This window comes from Ranitomeya variabilis, chromosome 1 (genome assembly GCF_051348905.1).
Source record: "Ranitomeya variabilis isolate aRanVar5 chromosome 1, aRanVar5.hap1, whole genome shotgun sequence".
Taxonomy (NCBI): Eukaryota; Metazoa; Chordata; class Amphibia; order Anura; family Dendrobatidae; genus Ranitomeya; species Ranitomeya variabilis.
Window position 1 is genome coordinate 841,365,228 of NC_135232.1, and position 18,951 is coordinate 841,384,178.

At 45.1% G+C, this 18,951-nt stretch overlaps 1 protein-coding gene across 6 annotated transcripts in view; it reads left to right on the plus strand.

Moving 5' to 3' along the window:
- Positions 1-18,951, plus strand: part of YTHDC1 (YTH N6-methyladenosine RNA binding protein C1) — a 119,663-nt gene that overhangs the window by 72,370 nt on the left and 28,342 nt on the right. For all 6 annotated transcript variants that reach the window (XM_077275944.1, XM_077275951.1, XM_077275937.1 and 3 more), the window contains 4 exons: positions 3,778-3,886; positions 8,696-8,813; positions 15,440-15,524; positions 16,272-16,438. In XM_077275944.1, the coding sequence (XP_077132059.1) occupies positions 3,778-3,886; positions 8,696-8,813; positions 15,440-15,524; positions 16,272-16,438 (479 nt within the window). The remainder of the gene's footprint in view (positions 1-3,777; positions 3,887-8,695; positions 8,814-15,439; positions 15,525-16,271; positions 16,439-18,951) is intronic.

Consider the following 18,951-nt stretch of genomic DNA (forward strand, 5'->3'; position numbering starts at 1 on the left):
CTGATTGCTCCATTTTGGCCGAAAAGACCATGGTTTTCTCTCCTAAGACAAATGTCGGTAACCAATCCATGGATCCTACCAGAGGTTCCGGACCTGCTTACCCAGGGACCAGTATGCCACTCTCAAGTGAAGGGCTTCCATCTGGCAGCCTGGAATTTGAGAGGGCATTACTAAGCCGACAGGGATTCTCGCCAAGGCTAGTCTCCACCCTGTTGAGAAGTAGGAAGCCGATTACATCGAGAATTTATGGTAGGACATGGAAGAGGTTTCTAGAGTTTTTAGGACAACCTTTGTCGGATGAGGCTCCTGTGGGTGCTATTTTAGAGTTTCTACAAGCAGGCTTACAACTAGGGTTGGCAACCAATACGCTTAAGGTTCAAGTGTCAGCGTTAGGAGCTTTATATCATTGTAATTTAGCCTCCAATAAGTGGGTAGCCCGTTTCATTAAATCATGTAGTAGGTCTAGACCTGTAGTAATTCAGAAAATTCCTCCCTGGGATTTGAATCTGGTTTTAGATGCTCTAACTAAAAGTCCTTTTGAGCCTTTGCAAGAGTTATCGGTAAAATTTCTCACTCTAAAAACAGTGCTATTGGTAGCTTTAACATCCGCACGTAGGGTGAGTGACTTGCAAGCCATGTCCGTTTGTCCTCCATACACACAGATATATGACGACAGGGTGGTTCTAAGACCAGATCCGGCTTATCTCCCTAAGGTAGTTCTTAAATTTCATAGGAGTCAGGAGATTGTATTACCCTCATTTTGTGTTAATCCTAGAAATCCAGGTGAGGAAAGGTTTCATACTCTTGATGTAAGGAGGTCTATGTTACAGTACATATCCTTAACCAGTCAGTGGAGGAAAGATCAGTCTCTATTTGTAGCTTTCCAGGGTAGCAGGAAAAGTCATGGGGTGTCCAAAGGTACTATTGCCAGGTGGATTAGGGAGGCCATTAGCTTATCCTATGCTGCATGTGGCGTTCCGATCCCTGAAGGCATCAAGGCTCACTCCACCAGGGCCGTGGCTACTTCCTGGGCTGAAAAAGCAGAGGTATCGATTGATCAGATATGTAAGGCCGCTACCTGGCCCTCACCGTCTACCTTCTTTAAACACTACCGACTTAATTTATCTTCCTCTACTGACCTTACCTTTGGTAGAAGGGTGCTGCCAGCAGTGGTCCCTCCCTAAGGTGTTCCTTTCTCCAAAAATCTCTCAGGTGTGCTTTCATGGGAGACGGGAAAACACCAAGGTTACTTACCGGTAGCCGTTTTTTCCGGAGCCCATGGCAGCACCTGTATATTCCCTCCCTTCTTTTTCACCCTTTGGTGCGCACTTTTAATTGGGTGTTTTTTTTGTTATTATAATGTGGTGGTAGATTGCCATGTGTACTAACCAAGGGGGCCTCTCATGCTCTGAAAACCAACTGAAGCAAGGGAGAGGTACCGCCCTTTTATTTCAGTAGGTTTCCTGTCCTGACTGGGCGGATCCCCTCTCTCAGGTGTGCTGTCATGGGCTTCGGAAAAACAGGCTACCGGTAAGTAACCTTGGTGTTTCTCAGCAACAAGACCATTAATATAGAGGCATACAGGTAGGACTAGTGTAAAATTTCTATTACCTGTATGCCCATATTGATAAATCATATAAACCACCTGGTGGGGGGGCAGATTCCCTTTAACAGTTCTTTAGAATCCTTTAGTCTGCTGATATCTTACACAACCAAGTTGTGCTTCAGTTGAGTTGTTAGGCTGGGTAGCAGGAGATTTAATACTTGCGAGTTCTAACTATAGCTGGGTGTATTTTAATATCAAGATTATGTAACCATTCCTGTCATGGATTTTTCCAAGTACGGACACCAGCCTCATCAGGTGTAGGATGTACTGTATTTAGTAATGTATGTGGTTTGTATTGTGACAGGCCAGCAGGAGGGCATGGAGCACTGAAGTGTTTTTTTCCCCATGCCGTGTGCATCTGATATTGTTGTGTATGTACAGTCATGGCCAAAAGTATTGACACCCCTGCAATTCTGTCAGATAATACTCAGTTTCTTCCTGAAAATGATTGCAAACACAAATTCTTTGGTATTATCTTCATTAAAATTTGTCTTAAATAAAAAAACACAAAAGAGAATGAAGCAAAAAGCGAAACATTGATCATTTCACACAAAACTCCAAAAATGGGCCAGACAAAAGTATTGGCACCCTCAGCCTAATACTTGGTTGCACAACCTTTAGCCAAAATATCTGCGACCAACCGCTTCCGGTAACCATCAATGAGTTTCTTACAATGCTCTGCTGGAATTTTAGACCATTCTTCTTTAGCAAACTGCTCCAGGTCCCTGATATTTGAAGGGTGCCTTCTCCAAACTGCCATTTTTAGATCTCTCCACAGGTGTTCTATGGGATTCAGGTCTGGACTCATTGCTGGCCACCATAGAAGTCTCCAGTGCTTTCTCTCAAACCATTTTCTAGCGCTTTTTGAAGTGTGTTTTGGGTCATTGTCCTGCTGGAAGACCCATGACCTCTGAGGGAGACCCAGCTTTCTCACACTGGGCCCTACATTATGCTGCAAAATTTGTTGGTAGTCTTCAGACTTCATAATGCCATGCACACGGTCAAGCAGTCCAGTGCCAGAGGCAGCAAAGCAACCCCAAAACATCAGGGAACCTCCGCCATGTTTGACTGTAGGGATCGTGTTCTTTTCTTTGAATGCCTTTTTTTCTCCTGTAAACTCTGTTGATGCCTTTGCCCAAAAAGCTCTACTTTTGTCTCATCTGACCAGAGAACATTCTTCCAAAACGTTTTAGGCTTTTTCAGGTAAGTTTTGGCAAACTCCAGCCTGGCTTTTTTATGTCTCGGTGTAAGAAGTGGGGTCTTCCTGGGTCTCCGACCATACAGTCCCTTTTCATTCAGACGCCGACGGATAGTAGGGGTTGACACTGTTGTACCCTCGGACTGCAGGGCAGCTTGAACTTGTTTGGATGTTAGTCGAGGTTCTTTATCCAACATCCGCACAATCTTGCGTTGAAATCTCTTGTCAATTTTTCTTTTCCGTCCACATCTAGGGAGGTTAGCCACAGTGCCATGGGCTTTAAACTTCTTGATGACACTGCGCACGGTAGACACAGGAACATTCAGGTCTTTGGAGATGGACTTGTAGCCTTGAGATTGCTCATGCTTCCTCACAACTTGGTTTCTCAAGTCCTCAGACAGTTCTTTGGTCTTCTTTCTTTTCTCCATGCTCAATGTGGTGCACACAAGGACAGAGGATGAGTCATCTTTAATCCATGTCAACTGGCTGCAAGTGTGATTTAGTTATTGCCAACACCTGTTAGGTGCCACAGGTAAGTTACAGGTGCTGTTAATTACGCAAATTAGAGAAGCATCACATAAATTTTTGAACAGTGCCAATACTTTTGTCCACCCCCTTTTTTATGTTTGGTGTGGAATTATATCCAATTTGGCTCTAGGACAATTCTTTTTGTGTTTTTTTCATTTAAGACAAATTAAATGAAGGTAATACCAAAGAATTTGTGTTTACAATCATTTTCCGGAAGAAACTGAGTATTATCTGACAGAATTGCAGGGGTGTGAATACTTTTGGCCATGACTGTATGTATATGGTGTGTAAAATATATATATATATATATATATATATATATATATATATATATATATATATATATATATATATTCTATATATATATCTATATATTTTATCCTGTTTCATTTTAGTGCTTTTAAAAGCATCACAAATCAGCATTTTGATTTTCATTTTAACGCAGGGTGTTTGGTCCACATTGCCAGTCAACGAAAAAAAGCTGAATGCGGCATTCAAGGCTGCTAGAAGTGTAATATTGGTGTTTTCTGTCAGAGAAAGTGGAAAATTTCAAGGTAAGACTTCAGGGTGACTTTAAAAAGTAGTCAGAGTACTTCCTTTATAATACTTTTCAGCAGAAATTGGTTTAAATTGGATTTATCCATGTGAGGATTGGCATAGCTTGATGATTTCTCCAATGTTATGTTTGTTACCTTCCCACTCCCTATGGTACAAATGTTGCTGGAACACTCATTGATTGTGGGGGGGGGAGCACTAGACCCTCTCTTAAGTCAATGGGACTGATCGAGATGTCTCCGCTGTTTCAGTAAAAAGATGGGTTAACTGTTTCACTAAGAGGAACGAAATGGATATTTTGTCATTTTCTTTTTAGAGCATATTTTAACCCCTTTTACCCCCAAGGGTGGTTTGCACATTAATGACCGGGCCAATTTTTACAATTCTGACCACTGTCCCTTTGAGGTTCTAACTCTGGAACAATTCAACGGAGCCCGGTGATTCTTACATTGTTTTATCATGACAGATTGTACTTCATGATAGTGGTAAAATTTTTGGATATTACTTGCGTTTATTTGTGTATTTGTGGGTAAAAAACGGAAATTTGGCGAAAATGTGGATAATTTTCCTACTTTGAATTTTCATGCCCTTAAATCACAGAGATATGTTACACAAAATACTTGAATAAGTAACATTTCCCACATGTCTAAAATCAGCTTTAAATCAGCACAATTTTGGAACCAACTTTTTTTTTTTGTTAGGGAGTTATAAGGGTTAAAAGTTGACCAGCGATTTCTCATTTTTACAACACCATTTTTTTTAGGGACTACATCACATTTGAAGTCTCTTTGAGGGGTCTATATGATAGAAAATACCAAAAAGTGACACCTTTCAGGTGCTTCACAGGAATTTTTGGAATGTTTTTAAAAAATGAACATTAACTTTTTTTCACAAAAAAATTACTTCAGATCCAATTTGTTTTATTTTACCAAGGGTCATAGGAGAAATCAGACCCCAAAAGTTGTTGTGCAATTTGTTTATATCTGTTTATAACGCAGAGCTGTGAAAATAAAAAAAACAAACATTTTTTCCCTCAAAAATGATTTTTTTTAGTCCCCAAATTTTTATTTTCCCAAGGGTAACATGAGAAATTGACCACAAAAGTTGTTGTCCAATTTGTCTTGAGTACGCTGATACCCCATATGTGGGAGTAAACTACTGTTTGAGCGCATGGCAGAGCTCGGAAGGGAAGGAGCACTGTATGACTTTTTCCATGCAGAATTGGCTGGAATTGAGATCAGATGCCATGTCGTGTTTGGAGAGCCCCTGATGTGCCTAAACAATAGAGACCCCACACAAGTGACCCCATTTTGAAAACTAGACCACCTAAGGAGCTTATCTAGTTGTGTGGTGTGCACTTTGAACCCCCAATTGTTTCACTAAAGTTTATAAAATAGCTGTGAAAATTGAAAAATCATTTTTTCCCACAAAAATGATCTTTTAGCCCCCAGTTTTGTATTTTCCCAAGGGTAACAGGACAAATTGGACAACAACTTTTGGGGTCCAATTTCTCCTGAGTACGCTGATACCCCATATGTGGGGGTAAACCACTGTTTGGGTACACGGCAGTGCTCGGAAGGGAAGGAGCACCGTTTTTACTTTTTCAACGCAGAATTGGATGGAATTGAGATCAGACGTCAAGTTGTTTGCAGAGCCCCTGATGTGCCTAAACAGTGGAAACCCCTAACTCTAACCACATCCGTAACCCTGACACACCCCTAACCTAACCGTAAACGTAATCCATACCCTAATCCTAATGGAAAAATGGAAATAATTACTATTTATAGCAGGTTTTTGTGTTTGGCAGCTGTCACACACTAAAAGATGCTTTTTATTGCAAAAAATAGATTTTGTGTCCCCACATTGAGAGCTATAATTTTTCCATATTTTGGTCCACAGAGTTATGTGAGGTCTTGTTTTTTGCGGGACGCGTTGACTTTTTTATTGGTACCATTTTTGCGCACATGACCTTTTTTGATCGCTTTTTATTCAGATTTTTATTAGGCAGAATGAGCAAAAAACAGCAATTCATGAATTTCTTTTGGGGGGGGGGGGTGTTTATACCATTCCGCGTTTGGTAAAATTGATAAAGCAGTTTTATTCTTCGGGTCAGTATGATTACAGCGATACCTCATTTATATCATTTTTTTAATGTTTTGACGCTTTTATACAACAAACTATTTTATATAAAAATTATTATTGCATCGCTTTATTCTGAGGGCTATAACTTTTTTTATTTTTTTTTCGGCATTGACAGCTCGTTTTTTTGCTGGCCAAGATGACATTTTAAGCGGTACCATGGTTATTTATATCTGTCTTTTTGATCGCGTGTTATTCCACTTTTTGTTGTGTGGTATGATAAAGCATTGTTTTTTGCCGTTTTATTTTTTACGGTGTTTACTGAAGGGGTTAACTAGTTTTATAGGTCGAGTCGTTACGGACGCGCGGCGATACTAGATATGCGTACTTTTATTGTTTTACACAATCCAACCTGAACAAAACGGAAGCAAATGCCACTATGTAAAAAGATAAATGCTTTATTCAAAACATGTTTAAAAAGTTTTTTTTAACACATACATTTAAAAATGAAGATACAAGTGCACAATATAACTGCCCTATTAGGTAGTACACCCCCGCATATCTTGACTCTCCCATCAAGAGATTGCCATCCATATAGCTACATATCATAAGGGCAAAGAAAGCTCCTTTAGATGCAAATCATGCCCCACTAATTTACCTTTACCTAATGTAACTGATCCTGGTCTACTGCCCCAGTGAGGCCAATATCGTAAGGATATAAGGGATATGAGGTTAATAAGCCTAAAAAAACTGTCAAAATAATTGCCGTAGCATATATATAGAGAATAGGCTATTTACCAAACCAGGTGGCACATATTAAGGTGCATAGTGCTAATTAACAATCTCTCAGGCCTGAAAAAACTGTCAGAATATGCATTTGCCATAATATATACATAAAGTAAACTGTTTACCAAGACTGATGGCATATATTAAAGTGCATAGTGCTAGATTAGCAATCCCTCACATATAATACAAATATAAATATAATATTAACAGGGCAGAGATGCCTCAATATATTAATAAGGTGGTAGACGTTGTTACGTCCCATATATGATGCAATTATGACAGCAAAGGAAAAAGTGCACCGTGCTGAATGGAATATAGCATATATCGGACAATAAAAACATATGCATATAATATGGCAGTGTTACCGGCACCAGCAATAATGGGAGAACAGTCTAAATAAACATAAGTGTGAATGTAAGAGGGCATACAACCTAATTAGGCAGCGTGGGTCCCCGACGCGCGTTTCGCGTTCCGCTTCTTCCCCCAGGAGCCCCCCCTCCCTGCGCGATGCTTCCCTATGCCACCAGAACACTGCGATCATGTTTGATCGCAGTGTTCTGGGAGTTAAAGTGCCGGGAGTGGTCCGTGACCACTCCTGGCACATAGTGCCGGATGTCAGTTGGGATAATTGGCTGACACCCAGCCGCACTCCCCCCGTGAGCGCAGCTGATCGCATATGACATACTATCCCGTCGATAGTCATACAGGCCCAGGTCACTTCGACGGGATAGTACGTTAGATGTCAGAAAAGGGTTAAGATATACATTAGTACCTCTGCTATTTGGCTGTGGCAGCAGAAAGCTATGTAAGGATGCAGCACTTTGCTGTTAGACCAGACATTTTTGCAGCTCTGATTTAGACCTAGGTGTCAAGGCCAAGTCAAATCTGAAGGGGTATTCTCAGCTGAAGTATATACCTTTTTTTATCGTACTATAAGATGCACTTAGGCCCCCCCCCCCCCCCCCCCCCCAATTTTTTTTTTAGGAAAATGGGGGTGCGTCTTACAGGCAGGATTACTTACCAGGAGGCACATCCCAGGCTGATGCGCGGCAGTTTCGCAGATGATTGGTGGTACGGGGCCTCCGCCTGCATTTGTGGAAATCCCAGAGCCCCCACGCATCCATCCCAGGCTGGTGCGTGCACTTTTGTAGATTCTCGATGGTGTGAGGGCTCCGACCGACATTTTGTGAAAGGCCTGAGCTCCCACGCTTCCATTGCTGTAATGAGTTGGTCTCCATGAGAATGGCCGCTGGAGGCGGCAAATGCGCAGAATGAGATCTTGCACCACCGAGCATCTAGAAAAGTACGCGCACCAGCCTGGGATGGATGTGTGGGGGCTCTGGGATTTCCCCCGCACTACCGATCATCTGGGAAACTGCCAGGGATTGATGTGTGGGGGCTTTCACAAAATGGCGGAGCCCCCGCACCACCGAACATGCTGCACCAGCCTGGGATGAGCCATACCACCGAACACCTCCTGTGAACCCACACCTCCTGTGAACCCGCTCCACCAGTGCTCCCTATCACATCCTACCCCCTCCCCCAGGTAAGCTGAATAATTCGGACTGTAAGACGGACCTCATTTGGGGCATTCATTTTTTTTTTCCTCTATTTTTCTTCTAAAAATTTGTGGTTCGCCTTATAGTCTGAAAAATACGGTATATCGATAATCTAATAAGTGGGGGTTCCACTCCTGAAACTTCCACTATTGTCTTCAAAGGGGGTCTTCTGCTCTCCTACTTGGCATGCCAGAAAAAGGATTAAAGATGACCATTCAATTAGCGTGGCAATCCCCATAGTTTGTGAGAGATACTGAACAGAGAGGAGTCAAGATCTATTTAGTTTTTATGGACAGACTGTAAAGTATCCATGAGGTGTCTGCAGAGACTTTGAAGTTATGAAATGATAAATGAAGACATTCAATTTTTCCTCACTTTCCCCAGGGTTTGCCCGGTTGTCTTCTGAATCTCACCATGGCGGATCACCAATACACTGGGTTCTTCCTGCAGGGATGAATGCAAAAATGCTTGGTGGCGTTTTCAAGATAGACTGGATTTGCAGGTATGCTCAGATACTGTATTTTCTGTATGATGTGTGAATTGTACTGAAAATAAGATTTTAGGTTCTTTTCCATCCTGTTCAACCAATAAAATAGAAAGAGAAATGATGCACATAAAACAAATATTCAGAATTTGCTATTTCTAAAACAGATGAAAGTAAACATTTGACCTTCTACAGTGAATGTATGATCCATATATCTAGTGACCTCCTAAGCTTGCACTATCTGATCCTTAACCCAGGCAATTTGGTAATTCTGTGTGATGGAAAATTGAAAACTTTCTCATTGGAATTTTACAATTATTTCTCCTACGTATCATTGGGGGACACAGGACGAATGGGTGTTATGCTGCTGCCACTAGGAGGACACTAAGTTAAACACACACAAAAGATTAACTCCTCCCCTGCAGTATACACCCACGGGCTGGACAATCCAGAGCCAGTTCTTACTTAGTGTCTCAGGAGGCACTTGGGTCCTCTGGACCCCACCAATTTTTGGATTTAACGGAGAGAAGGGAGCGACAGGCAAATTTTCAGCTCTGATCTCTCCCGCACCAACAACGGGCAAGTACATGGAGCGTTCCTCCTGTATCCTTTCCCGCGACGATGGATGCCAGCCCTGGCTCACTTTTCAGTGTGGCGATGGTTCCTTAGCGTTCCGATCTCCCTCCCTCCCTCTCAGGCGACCACGGGGACTAATCATCCACCTAAGTTTCCTGGAGCCAGGGCACAGCCGGACAGATTGACATGGCGTCCGTGCAGCCGCCCACTGCATCACCACTGAATATAGCGGATGACGCACGGCGGCAGAGGCTCTCCACCCTCTCCCTACCAAGGTGAAGGTGGATGGAGCATCGGTTCCATCGCACAGGGTAAGTGCGGGGACCGACGAGCTGACAGGAGGGGGGCTCCTTTCTCTCTTTACTAATGCGGATCTGCAGCCGCGGGGCAGCGCTGTACTTCTGAGGGGGCTCGGCGGGCAATCCGGCGCTCCGTTGGTGCATTGGCAACCCGGCCCGGGCCGGACTCCAGCGCCCGCCTACATGCACGCCAACGCCCGCCCATGACACGCCCCCTCCCTGGGCGCTTCTCGTTCCCGAGAAGCGCCCTTCTCACATCTCGGCGGCCATCTTGGACCGGGAAGTACGCTGGTGGCTCTGCAGCTCCGCAGCGCACAGGACTTCAGGATCTACCTGCCAGGCCACCGCAGACACTTTGGTGAGACGCACTCATTAGGATTGTCTCCCCCCCTGCCAGTACGCTCACTTAATCACAAACATGTCACAGTCTAAGCAAAAACGGACTGGAAAGACCCACTCTGTTATTTTTGCTGTGTGCACCTCCTGCAAGGTATCTCTGCCCCGAGGTCACACTGCTCCGCTGTGCACCGCCTGCGAAATGTCTGCGGCACAGGATACTCCGGCCTCTGTCCCGGAATGTAGCGAGCCTAGTACCCCCGCATGGGCGTCCTCCCTTGCTCGATCTGTGGCATCCTTGAAATGGACGATACAGTCCCTCCGTGAGCCGTCCCTTACCCAGGGCACTTCCACGGATGATGTAACGCGGTCTAAGAACCCCTCTCGGCCTAGAGGCCGTACCGCTTCCAGAAGCCCTCACTCATCTAAAAGGTCCAGGGTAATATCTCCGGTCCGTGATCAGCCCTCCGGCTCAGAGAGCGATGTCTCTCGCCACTCATCCCCGACTCATAGCAGGGAATCCTTCCTGGACGACGCATCAAACGCGTCCTGTTCCCCAGAGTATCATCACGATCAAGAGACCCTAGATTCTCTCATAGACTCTGTAAGTCAGACGCTACAGTTAGAGGAGGAAACCCCGTCCAAGGCGGTTCATCCCGTGTCATTCGGGCGAACCACAAAGGCTCATAAATTTTTTCCTACGCACCCTCAATTCAAGGACATTGTCGATCTCCATAGAGTCCGTCCGGATAAACGTTTCTCAGGTCAGAAGGCTATGCAATTGAAGTATCCGTTTGCTCAGGACCTAGCTAAGGAGTGGTCTCAGTCACCCTCCGTGGACCCGCCAGTGTCGCGGCTAGCCACCAAGGCGGTTCTATCTTCCTCCGAGGGTGCGTCCATCAAGCATCCCACTGATAGACAAATTGAACAGATGGCTCGTTCGGCCTTTGAAGCCTCCTCGGCATCTCTCTTTCCTTCTTTTGCCGTCACGTGGGTTGCAAAAGCCATGACCCATTGGGCCGAGTCTTTAACCTCTACAGCACTTCGTGCCGACTTACCCCCCGAAATTTCACACCTGACCACTCAGATTGCCAGAGCGGGGGACTTCGTAGTTTCCGCATCCTTAGACGCGGCCAACTGTGCCTCACAGGCAGCGGCCAATGCTGTCACGATCCGCAGATCCCTTTGGCTCAGGGACTGGAAGGCGGACTCGGGCTCCAAAAAATCCCTCACGTCTCTTCCATACCAGGGCGAACGCCTTTTTGGGGACAAACTAGACAAAATAATCGCAGACTCCACAGGAGGAAAGAGCAAATTCCTTCCCCAGCAACGAACTTTTCGGCCCTTTCGCAACCAACAGGGCCGAGGCCGATATTTCCGTTTTAGCTCCAATTGGTCCAATCCCTCCTCCGTGCCACCCGGCGTCGGGAGAGGTCAGCGCAAGGACAGAGCCTCCCAGCCGTCTTACAAACCTTCTCCCTCCTGGAGAGGCAGACCCAGACAACAGGGATCCCGAGGGCCCAGACCTAACAGGTCTCCACCTCAATGACTTTTGGCAAATGCCGAGGGACACCGACAGAGTTGGCGGCCGCCTACTCTTTTTTCGGGACGCGTGGCTCTCGGTAGTTCCCGACCGATGGGTCCGCGACCTAGTGTCCTTCGGTTACAAGATAGAGTTTGTCTCTCTTCCCCCATCTCGTTTCTTCCAGTCCCCTCCTCCCAGAGCAAGGGTCCGTCAGTATTTCCAGGCCATAAAGTCGCTATGGGAAGACGGGGTCATCATCCCGGTACCTCAGAACGAGAGGTACCAAGGTTTCTATTCCAATCTTTTCATCGTACCAAAGAAGGACGGATCAGTACGTCCAATATTAGACCTCAAGCTTCTCAACAAGTACGTTCGCGTACGTCAATTCCGCATGGAGTCTCTCCGCTCGGTAATTGCCTCTCTGGAAGAGGGCGAGTTCCTTGCATCTCTAGATGTTCAAGACGCTTACCTGCACATTCCCATCCTACCGTCTCATCAGCGCTTCCTCCGCTTCGCGGTCCAGGGGCACCATTTTCAGTTTGTCGCCCTACCCTTCGGGCTGGCCACCGCTCCTCGGGTGTTTACCAAGGTCATGGCAGCTGCCGTGGCCATTCTCCATGCTCGAGGCATAGTGGTGTTGCCCTACTTGGACGACATCCTGATAAAGGGCTCCTCTTTTCGATCCTGCTCAGAAGCAGTAGACGTCACCATAAATACCTTTTTGCGCCTGGGTTGGAAAATCAACTTCAAAAAATCTTCCCTAGTCCCGGCTCAATCCATATCCTACCTGGGAATGATCCTAGACTCCTCTCAGGGTCTAGTACTACTACCTCCGGAAAAGGTTTCCACTCTACAGAGAGAAGTCCGAAAGCTTATCCAACCTCGCCCTCACTCCCTACGCTTCTCCATGAGGGTACTCGGCAGGATGGTGGCGGCGATGGAGGCAGTGCCTTTTGCTGTTTTTCACCTCCGTCCCCTACAGCACGCCCTTCTAGCAGTATGGGACAGGAATCCCGCCTCGCTCGACCGCCGTCTCCTGCTCTCTCGCCCAATCAGGCAGTCTCTCAGGTGGTGGACCAAGAGGTCCTCCCTGACTCGGGGGAAGTCTTTCCTTCCGGTGCACTGGCTGGTTGTCACAACGGACGCCAGTCTCTTCGGCTGGGGTGCAGTGTTCCAACGCCACTCGACTCAGGGTCGCTGGTCCCTGCAGGAATCCCAGCTGCCCATCAACATCTTAGAGATTCGGGCAATCAGACTGGCTCTCCGCCAGTTTCATCCGTTCCTTTCCGGCCGCGCGGTCAGAGTCCAGTCCGACAACGCCACTGCGGTAGCCTATATCAACCGCCAAGGGGGCACTCGCAGCAAAGCGGCCATGGCCGAGGTAACGCTCATTCTCCGCTGGGCCGAGACCAACCACTCCATACTCTCAGCAGTTTACATCCCAGGCGTGGAAAACTGGGAAGCGGACTTTCTCAGTCGCCACAGTCTCGATCCTGGAGAGTGGTCTCTCCATCCCGCAGTCTTTCACCAGATATGTTCTCGATGGGGGACTCCGGACGTGGATCTAATGGCATCTCGCCTCAATTGCCAGGTTCCCGTTTTCGTGGCCAGGTCTCATGACCCCTCAGCCCTCGGAGCCGACGCTCTCGTCCTCTCATGGCAGGGTTTCAGACTCCCATACATCTTTCCTCCAATTCCCCTTCTGGCGAAGGTGATCAGGAAGATCAAGGCAGAACGGATTCCAGTAATTCTCATCGCTCCAGACTGGCCACGCAGGACATGGTACGCCGAGATGGTACAATTGGTCTCAGACGTACCTTGGAGGCTGCCGAGCCGCGCAGACCTCCTGTCTCAAGGGCCCATTTACCACCCGAACTCAGAGGTCCTGTGTTTAACGGCGTGGCCGTTGAGTCCTGGGTACTGAGGCAGAAGGGGCTGCCCCAGACGGTTATATCTACCATGCTCCGCGCACGCAAGCCTTCTTCCATGCGCATCTACCACCGCGCCTGGAAGGCATACTTCGCCTGGTGCAGGGATCGGAGACGTTCTCCCCTCCGTTTTTCTATTCCTCACATTTTGGAATTCCTTCAATCAGGCGTAGACTTGGGCCTTGCCCTCAGCTCTCTTAAGGGCCAAATTTCTGCTCTCTCGGTTCTTTTCCAGAGAAGGATTGCAAACAGACTGCAAGTCAAAACCTTCATCCAGGGAGTTTCTCATATGGTTCCGCCTTACAAAATGCCCTTGGAACCATGGGACCTGAATCTGGTCCTCTGTGCTCTTCAAGAGCCCCCCTTTGAGCCCTTGCATGAGGTGCCCTTGCTGTTCTTGTCGTGGAAGGTCGCCTTCCTCGTGGCTGTCACGTCTATTAGACGTGTCTCTGAGCTGGCAGCTCTGTCGTGCCAACCACCTTTCCTCGTTTTCCACCAGGACAAGGTAGTTCTGCGGACATGTCCGACTTTTCTTCCGAAGGTCGTTTCCTCTTTCCATCTTAATGAAGAAATTGTCCTTCCCTCACTGTGCCCTGCTCCTTCCCACCGCACGGAAAGGGCTCTCCACACTCTGGACTTAGTGAGGGGTCTCAAACGTTACGTCTCCAGAACGGCGTCTCTCCGTAGGTCAGACGCCTTGTTCGTTCTTCCGGAGGGGCCACGGAAGGGTCTGCCCGCTTCCAAGGCCTCCATTGCCAAGTGGATTCGTTCCGCCATCCAAGAGTCCTACCGTGTCAAGGGTCACGCCGCACCTCCGGGGATCAAGGCTCATTCTACCCGGTCAGTCGGCGCGTCCTGGGCCATCCGGCACCAGGCATCGGCTGCACAGGTCTGCAAGGCTGCTACATGGTCCAGCTTGCATACATTCACGAAGCACTACCATGTGCACTCTCAGGCTTCGGCAGACGCGTCCGTCGGTAGGCGAATCCTACAAGCGGCAGTGTCTCATCTGTAGCTCGTAGGCACGCACAGCATTTATAACTTCTTGTTACCCTCCCAGGGACTGCTTTGGGACGTCCCATTCGTCCTGTGTCCCCCAATGATACGTAGGAGAAAAGGAGATTTTTGTGTACTCACCGTAAAATCTTTTTCTCCGAGTCAATCATTGGGGGACACAGCACCCTCCCTGTTAGCCTAGTTGGCTCGGTTATTCTCTTCAGTCCGTGTTTTGACTATAACATGTTTACTGTTTTTAACTGGTTTACTCCTACTGCTTTGTTACCGAACTGGCTCTGGATTGTCCAGCCCGTGGGTGTATACTGCAGGGGAGGAGTTAATCTTTTGTGTGTGTTTAACTTAGTGTCCTCCTAGTGGCAGCAGCATAACACCCATTCGTCCTGTGTCCCCCAATGATTGACTCGGAGAAAAAGATTTTACGGTGAGTACACAAAAATCTCCTTTTTGTTAGGACAACAAATTTGTATGTTTATGTAGTTAAATGGGATATATAAAATATGAAACTAGTAAAATGGGTGTCAGTTTTATTTAGACTTCACTCAGACATGTTTTTCACATACACGTTGTATCGGTACTGTTAACGGATACAATGTGAGTCATTCTAGTCTGACACCGTTCACGTGTCCACTTTTTTTCCAACAGTGTGGACTTTTTGTTTTTTTGTGTCGTCCCCCCCCCCCCGAGTCACAGATCGAAATCGCCCATACATGTTATAAGAGTCCGTGAAATTATGACAGCACACATTCTGTGTCCATTTCTACTACTGCAATGGGTAGGAGAAGCTTTGCAATTTATTTTAGAAATTTTCCATTGGAGAAAATCATTGAAATGCTGATAAAAAAAAACCAATCTAAAACTCTGATGTGAAAAAGAAAAAAAGCAATGTCTGAATGAAGTCTAATTTAAATACCATAAACTCATTTTCTTGTTTTCTTTTTGCTTCTCCACCTTTTCACTGATTAGGAGAGAATTGCCATTTACAAAGTCTGCCCATTTAGCCAACCAATGGAATGAACACAAGCCAGTGAAGATTGGTCGAGATGGTCAGGTTAGTTAACCTCTCTAGAATAATTCCTTTTTTGACCGACAGATTGAACCTGTGTCATTCTGATAGCAAATATGGAGAGTGTACCCCAAAAAAACTAAAACTTTCCCACGATCATTTGTGTGTGTGAGAGATAGACACACACACACACACTCTCTCTCTCTCTCTCTCTCTCTCTCACACACACACACACACACACACACACACACACACACACACACACACACACACTCTCTCTCTCTCTCTCTCTCTCTCTCTCTCTCTCTCTCTCTCTCTCTCTCTCTCTCTCTCTCTCTCTCTCTCTCTCTCTCTCTCTCTCGCACGCGCACACACACACTCTCTCTCGCACGCGCACACACACACACACACACACTCTCTCTCACTCGCACACACACACACACACATACACACACACACGTACAAATGAACAAGGGAAAATATTTTTTATGGATGTGTATATTAGGGGGGTGGTTCATGCATTCTGACATACAGGTGTATTAGCCATTGACTAGTTTCTTATTGTACTGACACCAGGTATCGGAGATAACTGGTAGGTTTTGTGGGTGCTCCGTTGTGAAGCTTGTCTTATTTTTGTGGAAAATCTAAAGAGTTTATTATGCCAGAGTGAATTAAATTCTCTTGTGTTGAAGGTAAAGCCCCCCCACCCCAATTTTTTATTTTTTTCATTTTATTTTTTTTATTTTTTATTTTTTTTAATTTAATATGTTAATAACTGTTGGCTATTTCCAGGAAATTGAACCAGATTGTGGAACCCAGCTTTGCCTTTTGTTTCCAACGGATGAAAGCATTGACTTGTATCAAGTCATTCACAAAATGAGGCACAAGAGAAGAATGCATTCTCAGCCCAGATCGCGAGGACGTCCCACACGCCGTGAAGCAACACGAGAAGTGGGAAGGTTAGAAACGTTCTTTGGACTGATAGTAGGCACTTGTGCTGGAGTAACATGACGGACAACACAGCACACATGTCGGTGCCAGTGATGAAGAGCAAAAAATCCTCACATCAAGCTGCATGGAAGAGTTTGTGGCTTCTTTGAGGATTTCATTTTGGCCCCATTCCTCCTGCCCAATCCATTCTACCCACTCGTGTTTCATTCTGATTTGTCAAGATCTGTCAGGGAAGAGCTAATATTTTAGACTAGAATAGTCTAGAGATTTCAAATCCAGAGTAAAAAAAAAACAGCCACAACCCTCCTGAATGCATAGGTAGAATAAAGTTTGAGGAATTAAATCTTACCCAAAAAAGTATGTTAATTTCTTGTAAAAGCCTTTTCTTTCAGGTATAACCAAGGATATCCCCTGTCAGATATGGGACTTTTATAAAGGATCAATAATGGTGTTGCAGAAGATGCCACCTCCCTATGGGGAGATAAAGCTTTAAAAAAATGTTGTTGTCAAGAGGAGCCTTGTTGGGACTATTTCCATATGGCTTCACCATGATGTGTTTTAGAAGCAGATTGTGATCTATAAATAATCCCACAGTGAATACATCTTGCTGAGCTCCTGAAACCGGTTTAGGTTCTGTGGAAAGGAGAGCAAGTTGCACTTGGAGACCCGGCAACAAACCAGAAAGTGTGGCTGTTGCTGTGTCTGTACATCCCTTCCAGATGCTGGCAGTACCTGTGGACTATAAATATTTAGTGGATCGACATGGTTATTTCCCCACTGCTTTATGAACTTAACAACCTGTACCAGGAAAAGAGGGTGTAACATGGTTTCAGAATTGGAGAAGGCTTTCAAAGAACTGATGCTTAAAAAGCCCTTCAGCCAATCCCTTTTCCCCTATATAGGCTAATTGCATAAAAAAAGCTAACAGGTTTCTCCTAAAGACTGGATGTGTTGGTTTACTGTGGGCATAACGGTGGTAGGTAGGAGAGCCAGCTCCACTTCCCTGTTTCTTTCAACCTAAAAGGACACCACCGATTAGGTAGGAGGAAACCTGACAGCCCCTGTTTCATTTCTTTTACTTTTTTACTTTTTTTTTTTTCCTCCCGTTTCTGCTTTATATGGACTGAGCACAAAGAAGTTGTAAGCCGAGGTTACCATTACACTAAAGTGCATACATGTGATTTTTTTTTTTCTTTTTTACTTCACTTTTGCAATGGACTGCAATATATGTTGTAACAGCACCAGTACACCTCAGGTCCGCCTTGTATATGTGCGGCTTACAACTTAAATCCTTAGTGGACTTCTGTATGAACTGTTGCTATATTTTATACCGGTCATAAATGCACTCTACAAGAATGCGGTATGTTCCCTCTTTACACCAGCTTTTATTTTTTATACTATTTTATTTTTGCTTTATGTGCATCTGCTGTGCTTCTTGCTCAGAGTGTAGTGTTTCACCTGATAATATAGTAGTGAGTCATTTACAAGTGTAAAATATACGAGAATACGGTGTTGGGCACACTTCATGGTGATTTACCTGTGCGGTTTAGAAATCATTGCTTTCAAAAGGTTTTTAGCCCTAATTTGTGTTTTATGTACAAATGATTCTATAGGTTTTCCATTTACTCCGAACTGTATTTTTGAAAGTCAAAAACGACAGATTGATAGAGAAATTGAATTTTGTTAGCTTGGCTAACTCATGAATTCTGCACTGGACTGAACACTAGTTTACATGGTCTAGTAATAGTATAGTATATGTTCAATGTAGTTTTATTCTTAATAAAACGCTTAGTATACATGGCAAGAGACAGAGAATTATTGGCCCAAACAACTTCCTGATTAACCCCTTCCCAACATGTGTGTCTTGTGGCAGGTCCCCTTCAGTGATCCACAACGTACCCCACAGATTCTAGCTGTGGAAGAAGGGTCCATGAGGACTGGGCTCCAGCATCAATGGGAAAATGGTAAAGCATAACTTTTACTGTGCAATGAAAAATTATAAAGATAAAAAAGATTAAGGATCCATAAACGTATGCGTTTTGGGTTAGCAACACTTGTATATAGCGGTTATAGAAAGATATGAGGCTATGAATAGAAAGATATGAGGCTATGAATAAGTAAAAAATGTGATCCACCTGTTGCGGGTATATAGTTCCTAGTGTGAATCAGCCTTTTATGGATCAGGTCAGACTAACAAAAAGGTAATGTGAGCCAGCGATGTAGGCTGAGTCTTTGTTGAATAAAGTGTAGCTTTTATTGAGCCATTTTAAATGAAAAACAAGTATAACCCACATCTGAGCACATAGTGACACAATTATACGTTAGGTACTGTTATTTAAGACCTACACGTTTCAACTTGCGTCTTATTCATGGTCTAATTTTTGTTTTAATTGGCTCAATAAAAGCTACATTTTATTCAACAAGACTCATAGCCAACATCTCTAGATCTCATTACTTAAGCTTATGGATCCTTATTTTTTTTTTTTACCATGTTTTTAATTGCACAGTAAGGGTATGTGCA